The sequence below is a fragment of the Andrographis paniculata genome, unplaced genomic scaffold (assembly GCF_009805555.1).
Source record: "Andrographis paniculata isolate CXL003 unplaced genomic scaffold, ASM980555v1 Contig35END, whole genome shotgun sequence".
Taxonomy (NCBI): Eukaryota; Viridiplantae; Streptophyta; class Magnoliopsida; order Lamiales; family Acanthaceae; genus Andrographis; species Andrographis paniculata.
In genome coordinates this window covers 782,078-802,792 of record NW_026137568.1, presented here as the reverse complement: position 1 = coordinate 802,792, position 20,715 = coordinate 782,078, and the positions used below count along the sequence as shown (strand labels likewise).

The following is a 20,715-nucleotide window of genomic DNA, read 5'->3' as shown; positions in this document are numbered from 1 at the left end:
GATATAATATATAACTTAAAAAAATAAATATTTAATTTGATGTTTTTTAACTCTTTTTTGTGATAAATAATAAGAACAAGTAGAAAATATCCAAACAAACACACATCAAACTTTTAAAATCTCCGAGAGACGATCCTATTCTACTTATACCATTTTTTTAATTTTTTAATTTTTTTATATGACGTGGGAATCCGCAGCTGCTACCCGAAAGTGCGCACTTAATAAACCGCCGGCTGAACCTAATACCCTGCAAACTAGGCCCGACAGACAAGTCACACTAGGCGAATCATGTATGGCAGGTGACCTGAGGCGTCGGGGGTTTGAACCCATGACCTCATGGTCACACGTCTAACCCCTATTTTTTTTTTTGGATGACGTGGGAACTCGCAGCTGCTACCCGAAAGTGCACACTAGGTAAACCCTCGGCCGAACCTAATACCTTGCAAGCCAGACTCGACAGGAAAGTCACACTAGCCGAACCGTTTTTCTTTAACGGGAATGTAGCTATAAAAAATACATGTGACAAATATTGTCAAGTTCTACAAATTTTCAAAGTTTCTGTCCACAAAAACAAAATTACGATCTAAAACTCTATTATTTTTTCATCAACAATTACACAAATTAAAATCATTTTACTAGTTCATGATGGCCTTAAGGATCCATTTTAAATAGACAATCCCTTCCATCAACACACAGCTTTTACACATATAACAAATATTTATTTTATATTATAAATTATACCTATTTTATTACAAGAAACATTACATCAACATTTCAACTTAGAACATTACACATATAATATTTTTAAATAAACTTTATTTCTTCTTAAAAAAAAAACACACACACACACACATCAAGTTGTTAACTCAAAATTTAAAGAAATAAATATTTTCAATATAATCGTTACAAACCCAAAACCTCTTGACACAAACACAACTTAAAAAGTCCTAATGGAAAAATCTAAAAAAAATAAAAAATAAAAAATAAAAAAGAAGAAGAAATCCACAGCCAAATAAACCCCAAATTTTAATGCAAATGTGAAATTGTGGCTATATTTTGAATGAATCTTTTCGATGAAAAAATGAAATTAAAATAGTTAATGTATTTCAAATAAAAATATATTTTAAATTAAAAATATGTTGGAAATGACTGATTTTTGAATGATTCTTTTAAATTATATATTTAAATATTGGTTTGAATTGATGTTTTGTAAGATGCTATAATAGTTTATTTTTATAAAGAAACATAAATAGTAAATAGTAAATTTTTGAAAAAAAGAAAAAAAGAAATTGTTAATCAAAACACATCCGAAGTTTGTAGTGAAAATATACATTTTAATTTGAATTAAAAATAATAATACTAAATTTAATATTTTTTTTTAAAAAAATATTATTTTATTGCTCCCTCCATCTCACATTCGGTCTTCGATTTACTGTAAATATGAAAAATTAGGTAAAATATAATTAGTAAGTTATTAAGAATATATTTAGGGTTTGTTTGTTTTGGGGTTTGGATTTTGAGTTGGGATTTGAATAGTGAAAATTTTGAATTTGAATAGTTATATGATGTGATATAAATAGGTGTTGATGTGATGTTTTGAATGTAAAATTAATTTTTAGTATAATATAAAAAATAAAAAATAAGTGTTTGATTTGATATTTTGGGAGGAGGAATGAGATGAATAGTGAAAATTTAATTCAATCCCCCAAACAAACACACCCTAAAAATAATTATTATATAATAAAATTAATTTTAGATTAAGATTATGATAACTAAGAACAATATAATTAAAATTAAAAAAATTATAAATTATAAAATTTAAATATAATTAAAATATATAATTTTTTTTTTTAAAAAAAAATTGCAACGACAATAACAATAATAATAAAAATAATAATAATAATTTTGTTATGGAGACAATGAATAGTAATCTACATTTACATATGGTATGATGGAATTTCTCATCACCGTCCAATCCAGTGAAAGATTAAGGGTATGTTTTTTTATACAAATTTTTTCAAATTTTACAATTTAAACTTTGTGTTTTTCGAAAAAAAATACAATTTTTCCTCTCATAAAATATCTCATCAATTGTTTTTTTAATACTAAACTGAAACCAAATTTTTTCAAATTTAACAAGAAGAAATTTATTTATGGATGCGAAATGACAGTTTTGCCCTAGTAGGTCCATACAATAAATGCACTTTTTCAATTATAAAATAATTCCTAAAATGGTGGACCTTAATTAACTCAAACTCATGCAATTAATTAGCCATGGATCAGGTAAAATAATTATATATATATATATATATATAAAAGAAATATTTGTTTAATGAAGTGATTTTGAATAGAATTTTTATTTTTTATTTTTTATTAATTTTATGTGAATTATAAAATAATATAAAAAATTGCAATAGTATATTAATTTTTCGAAAAAAAATATATATTTTAAAAAATATGTTTCCATGTAAAGAACACATCTTGTGTTTTCAAACAAATGTGTTTTTTATCACAATACTTCATTTAAAGAAATTTATGCAGCATCCTACATTAACACATAATTAACTAAGTTTCTAACTTAATCATTATTAAATAGAAAGATAAAATAAATATGTTTGATGATGTTAAATACTTACATATAAAATAAAATAAAAGTTATTAGTATTATTGAGGAAAATAAGTAAAAATGTTTACTTAAATATATATATATATACTATTTGCTTGTAGATTTGATAGATTATGAAATTTAAAATGTAGTTAAAATTATAAATATATATATATTTTTTTTTTAAAAAGTCAAATTATATAGAATTGACCGAAAAAAAAATATTGAACACTTTATATGAGATGAAATAAATATCTATTATGTTGTTTGAATTTTATTTTATTTTATTTTTAAATATTATTATGCTATGAGATGACCACTTCATATTTAACTAGGGTTTGTTTATTTAGTGTATTGATTTGAATATATATATATATATATATTTTAATGTAAAGTATAAAGAATTATATTGATAATATAAAAAATAATATTTTATATTGAATTTTAATTTTGAAGAAAATAAAATATAACATATATTGAAAATTGTATTAAAAATACTAACAAATTTATAGTTTATGCAGTCCACATTCAATAATCAATTTATCTTCACTATTATATCTATTTACTAAAATACCATCGTACTATATGTAATACTATTAACATTTATATTTTATATATACTACAAATAAATATTTGTTCATTCAATAACTTTTTTTATTAATATTATTCTTCATAAATATTATAAAAAAAAATGTATATATATTCTATTTTTTTTATAAAATTTAATAATATACTATAAAATATATTTATATTATTAATACAATTTTTATATTTAAAATTAAAAAAAAAAATTATTCAGAAAAATATAAAGAAAAGCACATTCATATTAGTATTATTTTTTAAAAAAATTGCTACAAAATCAATCGGAGCTTCCACTGTTCCAATTGTTTTTACATTTTCGTTTTTTTATTACTGAGAGAGTATTATTTAGATAGTGTGGACAAAGGTACGGCCACGTGTCAGTGAGGGTGGCCCCGCTCGGCTGTGATGAAGAAGGTACAACTAATTGTGCGGTTGGTACCTCAGATAAGACTTTGCAGCTGTGAATGCGATTTGTTATCAAAAGTGCAACTTGGGAGGGACTGTACGGTCAAGATAAGATATCGCATTTACTGTGTCCAACACGCGCCAGCGCTTTCTCCCTTCCATTAATCCATTCAATTATAGTAGTCTTTCATAATAATAATAATAATTAATAATTATTATAATTATTATTATTCTTATGATGTAATATTAGTTCATATATTATATTTTTATTATATTAATATAGAGTCCTATTTCACATGTTGAAAGTAATGGTACGAAACAAAGACCAAATTAAGGATATTCCTTAATGAATCTAACAAAGTATTCTTGTATAAATTATATATTATGCTACTATTTTATTTTTTTTAGTCTCTTTATTCAATAATAATTATAAAAAAAAGTGCAATTTTATCAAATAATAATAATAATAATAACAACTCTAAACTATATTTGAATCACAAAATACGACTTTATGTTATTATACACATCTCCTCCGACTGCTCGTAAGATACTTGTTTATTTTTAGCATGCATAAAATTTTATGAATAGTATATTTCAATGATAGGATGGACACTTTTATATGTAGAAGACCTGTTAGATGATGTAAATAATCGACTCACTTGAAAGTTTAAACCGTTAGGATACACATTATTTTATTTTTTTTATATATAAACGGGAGGCAACCAACAACAACACTAAAGAGTATTTTTCCCTTTGATGCTTAAATTAATATAATGATAAGTTTGTTTTTTTTATTTCAAACCAAAATTATTGAGTTTGTTTGTTTTGTGAAAAAATATTATCACATTTTTTCCAAAAAATCAATATAATATACATACTTATTATTTTTATGTTACTTGCATAATACCTAACATAACAAAAATATCCCTCAAATTAGTTCACAAAACAAAAAAATCTTAATTATCAATAAAAATATATTATACTCCCTCTGTCCACTTACAATGTTTACATATTTCTATTTTGAGACATCCAATTACAAAGTTAACATTTCATTAAATACCCTATTTTTTTCCACAAATACCCTTACTTTACATCACATCATTACTTTTATACAAAAAAAAGTAAGGGCAAAAATGTCATTACACTACTTTTAACTACTCACTGTAATTAAAATACTATTATTTCTTAAACACTGTGCTAAACATTGTAAGTGGACGGAGGGAGTACTATACTGCATCCGTCCCACATTAGGTATCTTGGTAACTGTAGACACGAAAATTTAAGATAATTATAATTAGTAGATAATAAGAATGTATTAGTGAAAATAATTAACTTATAATATAAGTTATTATAGATTAATATTAAGATAACTAATTAGTTTAATTAAAATTTAAAATAAAATTAAGATGAGTAATTATTTTCCAAAAAAAGAAAGTGACATGAGATGTGAAACGGATAGAAACGGCAACATGGACATAGTAAGTGAAGATGGAGGAAGCATTATATTATAAAACATCGTATAAAAATACTAGTTCTTTAAACTAGAACTCAAATTTAAAAAAATAAATAAATAAATAAACTCAAATCAAGATCAAACAAATTCAATATCGATGTTAATAAATATAAATTTAAAAATAATACTAGTTCTTTAAACTAAAACTAAAAGAGAAAAAAATTAAACTCAAATCAAAATCAAACAAATCCAATATCTACTTAAATAAATATAAATTTAAAAATATTTGTAATGTATAATAGAGTTAATAATTATTAAAAATAAAAATGACTAATATATATATTTTATTTCAATAATGATGATATACCATATCAAAGTAAGTGCAAAACAAAATACCAACAAAGGTTCTAAAATAAAATATTAATTTATTATTGTTAAGCACTAATGAAATTATATTTTATTTAACATATTTCAAAATAAATTAATTTCGAAACATTATCTATACCTATTAATATATAGAGTAAATTTTTATGACGTCATAATTGGAATGTAAATTATGTTAAATAAGTTTTGGACAGCCAACCAGAAGAGGAAGACACATCAGCATCGTGGACTCAAACTGTCCATTCACTTACAATATAATAATATCAAATAAATAAATAAATAAATAAAATCTAACAAATTAAAATAGCACACATCATATGTATTATTTTATTTATTTTAAGTAGATAAATTTTATTTGATTAGGGTAGCCATGCAAATGCATGTAATAGTAATAATCTTGCTAACTAAGGAAGACAAATGACTTTTCTTTTTCTTTTTTTTTTTTTCTTTTTTTGCAAGAAGAAAAGAAATAAAGTTCCAATAATCTTTTTTATTACAAGAAAGTAATTATATTGTAATCATAATCGTAATCAGTGCCAACATCCCCAAAAATAATTTTATATTAGTTTAGTGGGAAAGAAATTAAGGTTATTTTATTTACTACCCATTGATATAAGTATCAAGTTTTATTTTTATTTTTATTATTTTTATTTATATTATTTTTTTCTAAAGATGTTTTGGTAACGTAGTTGAATTATTTTTACAATATTACTATAGTTAAAAGATGTAAGAGTTTTATTTATTTTTAAGATCGGACCATAATTACTTAAAATATGGATAGTTAACCTCGAGCGAATAAACTAATTTAAAAAATTAATTATTAATAAGTTATTTTTTAGAAAATTATAAATTAAATAGTACTCCTCCATCCCAAAATATAGTCTTATTGTGTTTGACACGGTTGGTAAAAAAGTAATGGCAATTGTGTAATAATAATGAAAAAGTAGTGATAATTTTGTCGTGATATGATTATTTATGAAAATGAGACTATTGTTTTGGGATGGACAAAAAATAATAAACAAGACTATTGTATTGAGACGAAGGGAGTATAAAATAATTCTACAATATACTGTATAATATAGATATAAATACAAATGAACACAAATTGGTGGTGGACTATATATATATATATATTTATTTATTTATTTATTTATTGATGAGATATTGAGCAACAACAAAACTGTTAATATTTGAAAGAGGATCTAACGACTTGACAAATTAAATATTGGCAGACAATCACAAAAGATTTCACTTTATTGCGAATATTTCCTGCACCAAAATTCTCTGACCAATATATTTTTTATTTTATTTTCTGTCAAATATATTGGCACTCATATATAGACATATATATATATATATATACACATATTATCCATGCATCACTCCGTAATAAACAACTATAGATTAATTTTTAGGTCTTAAATTAAAAATATAATGTAAATATTTTTAATCCAAAATACAAAGGATTATAAATAAATAAAAAGACACAAATAATCACAATCCTAATTTTCCTTTCATCATATGAAATTGTTCCATTAATGTCCACTAGAATGGTGAAGCTTATCCAATTGATGCAATCATACACACACACATGTATAATATATATATATATATATCTGTAAATATATTGAAAATGGGGCAAGAAAGACATGCATCACTTGTTGCTTAAGGCAGAGAGAGAAAAGTTCTTTCTCATAATTTTAAGACAAGGACAAGAGAAAGGGATTGGTCTGAATTTGTTGGATTTGAGAGAGAAACTCAGAGATTTTGCTGCCAAATAAATAGAGAAACCAAGTGAGAGAGATAGAGTAAAAGTAGAAAGTTAAAAAAAAAAAACACAACAATGGAAAAGGAAATAACCAATGTTTGTTTGTTTGGTTTGACTTTGCGTGATGAGTGAGAGAGAGGTTCAATAAAAAGTGGAGACAAGAAAATATGAATTGCCTACAACAACAACAATAATATATATATATATATAGAGAGAGAGAGAGACATGTCATCCACGTCTTCCAGTAATATCTTTCAATTCAAAATTCAGGTTATTTGATTTGTCCACCACTCCATGCACTTTTTGATTTTCAAGATCATCCCACTTTATAAATAATATATATATATAATTCAAAAAAATGTATGAAATTCCACTACTACACACATATTCAAAATCTAGAGGATCTTCTTGCCCATCATTCAAGTTGGAAAAAAACATTATTATGGGGTGGGGGGGTGGGGGGTGGCATGAAAATTTGTTGGGAAGCATCATAATGGGGTTTTAATTTGAAACACATCCCTGCAATATATATATATATATATATCACACAAATTAAAACAAACACAAAAACACCTACCTACCTACCTACTACCCTGCATTACTATCATCATTAATCATTTGAAGTATAAGCATATTTTCCAGTGTCAAAAAATCAAAATCATGTTGTTTTGAGAATTCAAATAAACAACAATGGAATCCCATGTAAAAATCAATCTCTACAGATACCAGTGTATACAAATAGAAACACATACAAACATACATACATATATATATATATATAAGAAGTGACTATTACATATGAAAAATAAAATGCCCTGAAATCATATATCTTTCTATGCAATAAGATCAAACCTCCAGAAATTCTTAAAGCACATCTTTTCTTCAGAGAAGTGTTAACATTTTTTTTGTTTTTCAGTTTGCTTATTTTACATAATATATATATATATCTATCTTTTCAGATGGTAACATATGGACTGAAGATACTAAAGAACATCTGGTTTCGTAGGCGATATTCGATATTCGAACATGATAACTAGCTAGCATGTAATGATCTGATCATGGAGAAGCCTCTCTATGCACACTATGACAAGAAAATAAAGAAGTATTCTTACCAGAAGCACTGCATTACAATGGATCAGGGAAAGTATGCGTCGCAACGATTATTCAGATGTTCGATTTAATAGAAATCCATATTGTCTTGAAGATCAGATATATCTTCTTGACTGCTCAATTTTGTCGTTGCCAAAAACTGCATGTAGATTAGATGAAGTCACATTCTTGCGAAAGAAGTAGGTAAGAAACTGTAGGATTGTTTTGATATTGTTTGAATCGAGTAAGAACTTACATTTATTTCCCAGGAGATGCAAACCTTAATCGATCTCTTTTTCTATTCAGAATCCGATCTTTGGGTGAAGATGTTTTTGCCCCGCCTGCTTGTCGAATGAGCTCTGCAATATGTGAGTAATTTTAGTTGTCAAGATTGTAAATTACTCAAATTTATTTATTCATAGCCTCAGTTAATTATTATAATCACTTTCAACCTTCAATTGAAGATAACTCTATCAAAAAACAACTTTGGTCGAAAACAATAAAATTGCCTCAAGTTTGAAGATCAAGTATTGCAAATAGGAAATATACTATGCCATATGCATCCAATTTTCACAATCCTTAACACTAAAATTGCCTCAAGTTCGAAGATCAGGTATTGCAAATAGGAACTATGCTATAAGCATCCAATTTCCGCAATCTTGACACTAAAATAGCCTCAAGTCTGAAGATCAAGTATTGCAAATAGGACTATGCTATAAGCATCCAATTTTCGCAATCTTGACACTAAAATAGCCTTAAGTTCGAAGATCCGGTATTGCAAATAAGAACTATGCTATAAGCATCCAATTATCGCAATCCAACACTAAAATTGCCTCAAGTTTTAAGATCGGGTATTGCAAATAGGAACTATGCCATATGCATCCAATTTTCGCAAGGTAGACATGTGTATTGCATACGGCCAAAAATACTATAAAATAGGCATCGATCTTGTACATACAAAAAATGTGGTTAAAAACACAAAACAAGAAAAAGATCGATCATATTAGATGGCAAACATCTTGGGATTTTAATAAATGTGCAGGAAACTGGACATAACTTACCTCTAGTCCTTTCCAACTCTTCATCAAGTTCTTCTTTCCATTTCTTTTTCTCGGACTCGCTCAGCCTAGAGCTGCAGGGAAGACATAGTTGACAGTGAATGTACCAGGCTAGGAAGTAAATTTCATTAAAGAGAATCTACTAAAGTTAGAACATTTCGAAACCTTGGAGTAAGGGGCTCGATATGAGAATCAATAAGCAGCTCCCGAACGTCTTGAGAAGCTTGACAGTTCACGTCACCAATATTTGATACACGCCTGGAACATCTCCCCGGACTTGAAGCGTACTCAATATCAGGGGCTGTGGAAAGTCTTCTACTCCCCAACCTGTTGGGAGATCGACTGCTTTTGGGAGGCAAGTTGCAATTGCTTGAGATATTCTCCTTGTTGCCAATGCCGACCGGGCTTGGAGGACTGGCAACATTCAAGGAATTGTAGAATTCATAGAGAGGTGTTTGCAGCCTCTTTAATTCCAAAGCCTACAAAATAAAATACCAATCTAATGATTTCAAGAAATCGAGAGTAAAATAGGGGGCATAACTATGCATATGACTCCTAATCCCTCTAGCTCTAGAGGTCGTATTTTCCTGGTGAAGTTGAGAATAAATCACAGGCATAGTTTCCAGGTGAGAAACCTTTTCGTCCAGGAATGCTCTAATCTTTGACTCTGTTTCTTCATCGTCATCTTCAGATCCTGATTGTCCTACTGGAAATGTGAAACCACAATTTACCTCACCAGATCCTAATGATCTGTCTCCATGCATAATCCCACTTTTAATCATCTCGGGACTTCCATCAAACTTGCAAGCCCAATCATCATTTGGCTCGGACATAGGATTATAGCTCTGTGCAATGGAGAGACCACAGACAAGTCCAATCAATATTATCAAACTTAAGGATAACCTGAGTTTTACGACAAGGTATATATATATAGGATACTATGCTGTTAACCTGATTACAATCCCTGGAAAGAAGATGATGGCTGAATTTCATAGATGCACCAGTAACAAGATCGTCATTGTCATCGATTCTACACATATCATCATCATCATCAAAGTTAACGGGTGCCCACAGGGATCCTTGTGCTGAGAACTGCTCTGGACTAGTGGTTGAGAAGCTGTTTCAAGAAAATGTAAAAGCTAAAAAAATTAATTATGCAATCTTATTTAAGATTAACAAAATTCATTACACAAACAAGGAGCTTACGACTTCTTAGTTTCAACCCCAAGAACAGACGATCGTTTCCCAGAGCTGTCCTGCTGCTCCAAATGATTACCTCATTAGTGAATATGACATGCATTGTAAAATATAAAATGAAAGACGAGCATCTGCTAACCAAAAGTGAAGATCGAAGAAGGCGATGTGATTCCCGAGTTTCTTGAGTTACAAATGGATGCTGAAGATAATGGAGTAAAGGTAAGATAACAAGAAAACATAAAACTGCAGATAGGATTCAATTTTGTAATAAAAGATGGTTGAGCAACATGATGAATGGGCTAATTTGATGTGCACACGATTCAGAAATGATATTACCTTCAGCAAATCCGACGCAGTAGGCCTCAGATCCGGCTCCCTGAAGAAATTCAAGCAGAAGAATAATATGAAATGTGAGGGCAAACAATGAAAGAATTCCACAATCAGCTTTCCCTAGCAAAACTCAACTCCTTTTTTTAAGGAAAATGAAATTACAATGTAAGTACTAGACATTATACTTTTGTAAGCATTTCAACAGGAAATCCTTCGCCTTATCAGAAAGATGATCCGGTATTGGTGGATGGGATTTTGTTGTACCAACATAAAAAAGAGCAGCAACCTGAATACAATAAAAAATTCCACTGTTAAAATCATATTGCATATGCAGGCGTTGTTAACAACTCATAGGCTTTAGAATTAATAAGATTTGCGACTCCATCTAAGGATGCATTTCATACCTCTTGATACTGCTGGCTCCAAGGAGCTTTTCCAGTAGCCATTTCAATAACTGTGCATCCAACACTCCATATATCTGCCGAACTGTAATTTTAAGGAGAAAGCAGCATAGGTTGGTTGAGTTGTGAAGATATAATTTGAAAATAATTCTGAGAAACGAAATTGAGAAGATATATACTTTCATATGCAATGTCATCAATATTGACATGCATATATTTTAGCTCACACCCAATTACCATCACCTACCATTTGATGTTATTGTTGAGTTCAATTATGGAAAAATGCCACAGTTAATGTTACAAAATCAAATCAGTAAAGAAAACTGTTAAAAATATGTTGATTAATATTCATCTCAATTTTCATTGGTCATTAAACCACATAGACAGCTATATAACTCAGATAAATTCGAGAAAAAGCGCAGACATGTATATATATATGCTCATTATGTCGTTTCCATTGCATATGGACTTACACACACGCAGCAAACGATGACATTTAAAAATTTTAACTTCACCACCTACAAGAACCGAGATGTTTTACTCACAAGCTGTGACCACTTTGAACAATAACTTCAGGCGCCATCCAATATGGAGTACCCTTCATAGATTTTGCACCATTTATGGTGGCCTGTAGCAATATTCGGAGAGGCCTGGATTATGATAGTGAGTCGTGATTTTGAAACACATAGAATAGATAGAGAAAGAATAACTTGCCAATGCTTCAACTTTCTTGGATGCTCCAAAATCAGCAAGTTTAATGCAACCCTTATTGTCAACAAGAATATTTGCACCCTGATAAGATCCAAATAGTCAGTATTGAATAATTAGGAATATAAACTCTAGAACAAAACATTTCAATGGAGAGAGAAAGTACCTTGATGTCCCTGTGCATGATTTTATTCTTGTGCAGATACTCCAGCCCTAACAACAATTGCTTTGTGTACATCTTGATAACCTGCAGTCCAAAACTCCGAGTAAAACTTCGTATTCTAATCAACAGCCGATAGTTCCACTTACATAACTATATCGTGATTAATCTAAAATCTATGGCTAGCACATCTCATTTCAAGCATTCTAAAATTTAAGATGATATATGGTAATAACTTACGGATTCAGGGAAAGACCCAAACTTTCCTAAGAGTGATGAAATGGATCCACCTGGCACAAATTCCAGTAATATATTGAGTGAATCATTTTCTCTTGCAGTTCCTAAGTATCTCTGAAAAACAAGATGAAGATGTCTTTAGACCCGTGAAACATATATTGGATATTGAATAAAGCATGAATATAACACGACTTACCACAATGTTTGGATGGGAGAGATTTTTCAATAGATTCACTTCTTTTTCGAGCTCCATTATATATTCCTGAGAAAATAGTCAATGGTCCAACAAAATCAATCTTCAACTAATCCAATTTGATCAAACGAGTTTATTACATGAGGAAATTAGTAAACAAAACAACAAAATGAATCTCATTGTGCTAGCAAACAAACACAATCACAGCAGCATTTGTAAAATTGCATTCGAATAAGAGGCACCTAGTAGAACTAACATAGGCAAGAAAAATGATATGAATTTGTTCACTTGTGATGTATTTTTGCATTGCATAACTATATGTAAAGAAGATATTTCGCACTCAAAACAAAGAAAAAAGGACACCTGACTGTGTTTTGTTTTAGGCTTTTTATTATACAAAAAGATTTCCCACAAAAAAAATCAAATCAAACATCTATTTTCCGTTTATTATATCACACTAAAAGTTATTTTTACATTCAAAACATCACATATCACATCAAACAATTATTTCAAATCAAAACTCAAATCCGAATCCCAAAATTTTAATTTAAAAAAAAAAAAAAAAAAAAAGAAAGAAAAAAAAAAAGCCTGCATCCGACTACTATTTTTCACTCAAAAAATTTCAAATCCTAAATACCAAAAACATCCCAAAAACAAGTTTAACACATTATTGTTTGTACACAATGAATACTGCAGAAATTTTTTATAACAAAAGTCAATTGTATTCAATAATCGGTTCAGAATAATGTCATTACCTGTGTCTTCTTCGAAGTGCTGTTCACCGCAATCGAAACCTGCATTTGAAGGAAATGAAGTAGGGAGATATTCAGAAACCAAATTACAATTTCCAAAGTGAAAAAGGAAGAATTTCAAAATACAAATAAAGTGAATGAAATAAACCTCTTTAACAGCGAGCAACTCGCCGGAATCCAAATTCATCCCCATGTGAACCCTACCAAACGCACCGCACCCAATCAATTCCCCTTTCCTCCACCGGATCGGAGCCGGCAAGGCGGCCTCCTTCTTCTTTAATTGTTCATCTTTCACCGTCTTTGGAGTCGTCACTGCTTCATCTAAATCCCTAACTACCACCAGATCATCTTCCACCGACACTTCCATCGGCGGCAGAGGCGACTCCTCCTCCACCGGCGGCACTGCCTTCACCACTCCTCGCGGCGGCGTCGCAATTGGAGGCAAAGCATGGACCGGAGGCCTCTCAAATATCCCGATTCGCGATCTCCGGATACTAGACCCGATCTTTTCCACAAATCCTCCAAATCCCGCCGATTCTTCGCCGGACGGCTTGAAGACCAGCGATCGACGGACTGAGCCGAGGAAGTCTTGCATCGCCGGAGCGGCAAACACAGCGAATCGAGGAGAAAGATGCACTTTCTGCGCAGAAACAACACAGAAATTGGGGCAAAGCAACGGACTTTACTTTAGGGTTTTTTTCTTCCAACGCTAAATCATGAATTTGCAGAAGAAATGAATGAAGAAAAATACAAGCAAGAGGGAAAACGCAAGATTTGAATATAAACGATGGGAAACATAAGATGTTTTAATTATAGAATGACCCCAAAAGACCTGTCTATTTGTGTTTACACCCCAAGAAATTTGAAATTATTGGTAACTAGCCGTTGCGATCATTTTACTTTGCCTGTGGGACCCATAGATACATATATACATACCCTCCATGCCATGATTAATGAAGTATTTGTTATTTAATTAATAATTAATTGTTTATTTGGGCCCAGGCCCATTAAGGCTACGATAGCTGTAAAGCCCAATAGTTTTTAGTGTAAAATGAAGAGAATATTCCGTTCAACGAGCTACCTCACTATATATATTTTTTGTTACTTTATTTTTTTATTATAATAAAAAATATATATAGAAAAAATCATAATAAATATTAAAAATAAAAGTAATACTCAATACAATTCTTTATTAAGAAAATATACTATTTTTTATGACAAATAGAATAATAATAGTGAATTATGGGTCTTTTTTTTTTAAATCTCTCCAATTTTTAAGAGAATGTTAAAATTTAATTTTATATAAAATATTATAGTATCTAATAATTATTTTATCTTATTTTATATATATATATATATATATATATAAAAGGGTTAAAAAAAACTGTTTATGAAATATATTTTTTACTTTACTTATTTAATGGCTTGTTTAGTTTTTATTTGAAATTGAAGCTTTTATTAGAATAGTATTTTGATTTATTATTTTCTAGAGTAAATAATGTATTTTATTAAAAATGAATTACACTGGATAATAGTAATTTTAATTTTAAATCCAAAAAAAAAAAATATACCATTTATGTTTCTTTTGTTTTTTAATATATAATTTTTTATAATTTTCTATAAGAATATATTACATTTTTCCACCCAAAATATTTGTGTTTATTTATTTTTAGTTTGGAGTTAATTTTTCTTTTTTGTTTTTATAAAATATAATATTTTATTTTTAAAATATTATGTTCAAATCACTATCAACAAAAACATACCTTACATGTTATTGTTGATGGGAGATTAATAAATACTTTTTCCGTATGCAAAAATTAACTTTATTAGAGTTGCATGTAGGTTAGGAAAAATAAATATTTTTCATTAATAGTTAAATATTGAAATTTTTTGTTTTTATTAAAATTAGTAATTAAGTAAATTTAAAAAAAATTAACGGATGGAAAAATATTTGAAATGAATTTAACTAAAATTAATTTTAAATAAACGATGATGTTATTATGATAAATTAATAATATTATAATAGTTACCTTTTACATATTCATTTTCTGTTTAAAATTTACATTCTATTTTGCTATTAAAACATTGCATAATTGGAACATTCTATGTAAAATGATACATCATGTATATTTTACTATTATTTAAAAATTGAAGTCAAAGTAGCTTATTTAATTTATTGTAAGAATCTAAAATTTCCAAAATATAACATATTCGAATTTCTTATAATTTTGAAAAAAATCAAATTCCAAATCAAGAGTACAATGTATTTGTTTATGTTTTATACACATATATAAAATAATGGTTATACTATAGTTTGAAATAAAATGTCAAATAATAAATAAATACACACAATAACAAATTCACACTAAAGGGTGTGTTTGGAACAATTAAATTAAATGTAGTAGTATGTAATTTGTATCTAATATATTATGAAAAAAGAACTTTTAAAATATTACATCAAATAAATATTTATACTACATCAAATATAATTAAATTCAAATTTGTATTATCCTCAAACCTCCAAAATCAAAGGTAACAAAAAACACCAACAACAACAAGTGATTAAACAATAACTAAGTATGGTATTTACATCAATATTTTTATATTTTTTCCATTTTTCTTTGGTTTCTTACTTGGCATCCATTATTCATAAACAATTACCTTTTAAAAATATTTAAACATATATTCTAGTTTTTTAATTATATATATATATTAATTTATATTTTTAAAATACTAAAAACATAATTCATAATAAAATAAAATAATAATTTAGTAATTTACCTTACCTAAATAATTGTATTCGAAATAAATCATATTGACTTTCTATTTAAAATCTTAATATTCTAAAATTCATCTAAAATTTTAAAACATATGATTTTATTTTTTTAAAATGTAACGATAAGTCTAAAATGATCATAAAAAAAATAAAAAAAATTTATGTAAAGAATAGAAAATTGTGTAAAGAATATAAAATAATAAATGTATTAATTTTTTGGAATAACCTATAGGAAAAATTAAATGAAAGAACAAACCAATATAGAAAGTAAAAATTAAGTGTTTAAACATAGAAAGAAACACAAAAATAATCCTTCGTAATGATAAATGAAAGGAAAATAAATAAATAAACTACTTGACTAGACTTTTTTTCTTTCTAGTTTACTTCTTACACGTTTTTCTAAAATATTAATACATTACCAACATTCACTATTTTTATATTCGATTACATAATTTTCTACACATCAAATAAAAGAATTTATTTTCCAACAATTTCACAAAACATAAGTTTCTTTTTTTAAAAAAAATAAAAAATTAACAAAATTAACTACCGGTATCTGATCAGTAACCACCATTTTAAAAAATATTGTAAATAATTATAACATTAACATTGAAATTGCTCGATGACATTTTGTAGAAGCGTAATCCCGACCTAAAAAATATAGTATAATTATTTAATATGCTATAAATATATTGATGTAATGTTATATATATATAATTTAATTTCAATATATTATTTTGATATTTTTGAAAAAAAAAAAAAAAATGCAAAATAGTACTCCATTTTTTACGTTATTCTACTTAATATTAACAATATTTTTATATTTATGTAATTTTTTTTACAAAAATATTTTTACAATTTTTTTAAATTTGTATCTAACATGAAAAAAATAAATGAAACCCTTATAAATAAAATCTTTTTCCGATCTTTATAATCAAGGTAAGCTAAGCTAGTACCTGATCGAAAATCAGACTTGACCAATCATCTGCACCATATGAAACTGTTCTATATTTGTGATCCTCCCGAGTCATGTTTGTCGCACATAGTTCATCTGAAAAAAAATTAAAAAAAAAAAAAAAAAAAAAATTAAAAATACCATCCTATATAAACACGAACTTCCCTTTTCGAGGGTCACGTGAAAGCAAGGCTAAAAATTGGTGGACATTATTGAATTTGGATAACACGGCTGAGTTCACCAATGCCAGTGTAATAATGTAACCACTCATTCAATTCAACACTTTCCTTCTCCCCCACACACACATTTACCTGCAACACACTAAAATATGGCGGCGGTTTCGGCCGACGGCGTCGCCCTGTCCGCCACCACCGGACAACTGCACACCACCGCCGGGAACAGGCGGCACCGCCGCCGCAGCCTGCTCAAATTCTCCAGTGCAGAATCAATGGGAGAAAAGCTTAAATTCCGACCAATTCAGTTAATAAAGAACAATGCTCGTAGAAGCCCTGTGTGTATGTCTCTTACAGCCGATGTCGCCGCCGAGACGACGGTGAGTCTTCGACAAAACGTAACGAGAATTTGTTAATAATAAAAAACGATCAAATCGATGTAAGAAAATGAATGTAACAGTTGCGGGACCTGGAGTCGGAGAAGCGAGATCCGAGGACGGTCGTGGCGATCATACTCGGAGGTGGCGCTGGGACGCGGCTGTTCCCGCTGACGAAGCGCCGGGCCAAGCCTGCCGTGAGTTCGAGAGTCTGCCGTTCGCCGAATTTCGAGTTTCGATTCTGAAAAAAGATTCAAGTTTTTCTTTTTCAGGTTCCGATTGGAGGGGCGTACAGATTGATCGACGTCCCGATGAGCAACTGCATCAATAGCGGGATCAATAAAGTCTACATCCTTACTCAGTTCAACTCGGCTTCCCTCAACCGGCATCTCGCCCGCGCCTACAATTTTGGCGGCGGCGTCACATTCGGAGACGGCTATGTCGAGGTACCGTACGTTGTCATCGAAAAGTTCAACTCTTTTAGAACACTATTCATCAACTTCGCATCAAATATATTTTTTCTGTCACAAAATACCGGATCAAATAATCGACTTTTACTATAAAAAATTTCCGAAATTGAGGGATTTTCCTTACCAGGTTTTAGCTGCCACTCAAACGCCGGGAGAAGCCGGGAAAAACTGGTTTCAAGGGACAGCAGACGCCGTGCGGCAATTCCATTGGCTTTTTGAGGTATTATTATTACTGTTTTTTGATCGAATTGTTGTCGAAGCTGTGCCATGTCCTTTTTGATGCCGATTTCTGCAGCAACAAAACACAATGTAAATGTCGCAGGATCCAAGAAGTAAAGATATCGAAGATGTTCTTATTCTATCCGGAGATCACTTGTACAGAATGGACTATATGGATTTTGTTCAGGTACACAAACCAAAAAAAATCGAGTTAGATTGTTCGTAGCATTTGATAACATAACATTCGAGTTTTCATACAGAATCACCGGCAAAGCGGTGCAGATATTACTCTATCGTGTTTGCCGATAGATGACAGGTGAAAATTCGTCGCAAATTCATGATACATATATATATATATATATGCTTATCTATCGCATACAAGCATATATACACACATAGTGTTACATAAACAAGTTTCTGTTTACCATGATAGTCGCGCCTCAGACTTTGGTTTGATGAAGATCGACGACACGGGAAGGGTTCTTTCATTCAGTGAAAAGCCTAGAGGAAACGAGTTGAAGGCGATGGTAATTGCCGAAATATAACCTTTTCATAAAGATATCACATCAAATACCTAATTTTCATTCAAAACATTACATAAAAAATCTACTTTCTATACAATACATCTAAACATAACCGAATTTCGAAAGGATGTTAACTAGTTTAGCATATAAATTCAGGCAGTAGACACGACGGTTTTGGGACTTTCCCGAGAAGAAGCAGCAAAAAAACCTTATATCGCTTCAATGGGAGTTTATGTCTTTAAGAAGGAAATACTTCTAAACCTTCTAAGGTAATTCTCTATCCTCTCACACATTATAGTTATGAGAATATCTTGAATCAATTACAGTATATTTTCTCTCGATCCAGATGGCGTTTTCCAACTGCTAATGATTTCGGATCAGAAATAATCCCTGCTTCAGCAAGGGAATTTATTATCAAGGTTTCCTAATCAATTTAGCCAGATTCTCGTTTTAACTCAGCATATATATATATATATATTACTAAACTATAAAATGTCGACAGGCTTATTTATTCAACGATTACTGGGAAGACATTGGTACAATCCGGTCATTTTTCGAAGCAAACCTAGCCCTTACAGAACATGTAAGTATTATGCGTATCGTAAAACTTAAAATAGACTAATAGAGTAGTGAAATGATTACCTTACAAGACTTTGCTGTCTTTTCAGCCGCCAAGATTCAGTTTTTACGACGCAGCAAAACCAATCTACACATCCAGGAGAAACTTGCCGCCGTCAAAGATCGAAAACAGCAAGGTTATTACTAAACCCTAGCACAAATAATAAGTTCCCGGAAACATTCCTTGATAAACTATCTGATAAAGCTAATTCTTTCACAGATTGTTGATTCGATAGTTTCACATGGTAGCTTCCTAACTGATTGCTTCATAGAGCACAGTGTTGTCGGTATCAGGTCACGCATAAACGCCAATGTGCACCTAAAGGTTAGCTTTAATTTCTCTCCACTTTCATGATATATATATATATATGTTATCGAGAATCAAAGATATATTTGACAGTAATATATGGATTCTAAGCACAAATTCTTGTTTTTATAGGACACAGTGATGCTGGGGGCTGATTACTATGAAACGGACTCCGAAAGAGCGTACGCATTATCAAAGGGTAAAGTTCCTATAGGCATTGGTGAAAATACGAAAATCAGGTATACAAAACTTTGCCTCTTCTTCGTAAGACTAAGATCACATATTTTGTAAGTAATTTTTGCTGTTCAAAACAGAGAATGCATCATCGACAAGAATGCTAGGATTGGTAAAAATGTAGTTATTGAGAATTCTGAGGTATGCACAATTTTTCCTACATTGTACCTGAAAGTAGGGCGTTGAGTTAAACATTTTTGGATCCACCATGAATCTGAACTTCGCATTGCGACCTGCAGGGCGTGCAAGAGGCAGACAGAACATCGGAGGGATTTTACATACGATCGGGCGTTACTGTAATATTGAAAAATGTGGTCATCAAAGATGGAACTGTGATATAATTTTGCAATAATGTTACATCACTATCATGCTCAGAAACTCTCAGTTTTGACATAAATATGTGGAGTTTTCATTCTGTATTATGCTCCGACAGCTCAAATTGAAGGTGTCGAATTCTTGGTTACCTTGATCATGAACAAGTGCGAAAGATGTTTGTTCGGAAGATCCTCTCAAGCTGGTCCGGGTTGATTTCTTGATGGTGTTCACTAATATGTCTATATGTCTCTATCTGCTCGCAGTTTCTTTATGTGGTCCTTAACATTTGGCGCCTCATAACACAAGGGATAACTTTACCTGTAAGAAAGCAGTCGAATGCTACGATAAAGAGCAAATTTAACTATTTAAGCGAAGAAACAAAAAAGAAAACTCTTACATGGAGCTTGTTGGAAAGGATTCTGGAA

At 29.7% G+C, this 20,715-nt stretch overlaps 2 protein-coding genes across 4 annotated transcripts; one reads left to right on the top strand and one right to left on the bottom strand.

The window, feature by feature from the left end:
• Window positions 1–6,954: 6,954 nt before the first annotated feature.
• LOC127249086 (mitogen-activated protein kinase kinase kinase NPK1-like) lies at window positions 6,955–17,152 on the bottom strand. Of its 3 annotated transcripts, XR_007838243.1 has the most exons (20): window positions 17,055–17,151; window positions 13,471–13,962; window positions 13,326–13,364; window positions 12,574–12,639; window positions 12,381–12,491; window positions 12,147–12,227; window positions 11,987–12,064; window positions 11,818–11,900; window positions 11,276–11,357; window positions 11,057–11,157; window positions 10,878–10,917; window positions 10,681–10,740; window positions 10,551–10,603; window positions 10,296–10,461; window positions 9,980–10,189; window positions 9,510–9,823; window positions 9,348–9,418; window positions 8,543–8,645; window positions 8,310–8,446; window positions 6,955–7,199 (listed from the first exon to the last, which is right to left on the bottom strand). XR_007838243.1 is itself a non-coding variant. In XM_051271705.1 (19 exons), exons 1-18 carry the CDS (start codon window positions 17,127–17,129, stop codon window positions 8,545–8,547), a joined length of 2,220 nt encoding a protein of 739 aa, XP_051127662.1. In that variant the 5' UTR covers window positions 17,130–17,152; the 3' UTR covers window positions 8,221–8,446; window positions 8,543–8,544. The 3 variants fall into 3 exon arrangements, 2 of the variants coding, with proteins under 2 accessions (XP_051127662.1, XP_051127660.1); XM_051271705.1 differs by lacking the exon at window positions 6,955–7,199 and having other exon boundaries at window positions 8,221–8,446; window positions 10,551–10,600; window positions 17,055–17,152; XM_051271703.1 differs by lacking the exon at window positions 6,955–7,199 and having other exon boundaries at window positions 8,221–8,446.
• Window positions 17,153–17,230: 78 nt separating this feature from the next.
• Window positions 17,231–20,390, top strand: LOC127249087 (glucose-1-phosphate adenylyltransferase large subunit 3, chloroplastic/amyloplastic). Its single transcript, XM_051271706.1, has 15 exons — window positions 17,231–17,606; window positions 17,687–17,800; window positions 17,876–18,049; window positions 18,201–18,293; window positions 18,396–18,479; window positions 18,553–18,608; window positions 18,726–18,819; window positions 18,973–19,085; window positions 19,163–19,235; window positions 19,319–19,399; window positions 19,485–19,571; window positions 19,655–19,759; window positions 19,874–19,980; window positions 20,056–20,116; window positions 20,215–20,390. Exons 1-15 carry the CDS (start codon window positions 17,382–17,384, stop codon window positions 20,314–20,316), a joined length of 1,569 nt encoding a protein of 522 aa, XP_051127663.1. The 5' UTR covers window positions 17,231–17,381; the 3' UTR covers window positions 20,317–20,390.
• The last annotated feature ends 325 nt before the right edge of the window (window positions 20,391–20,715 follow it).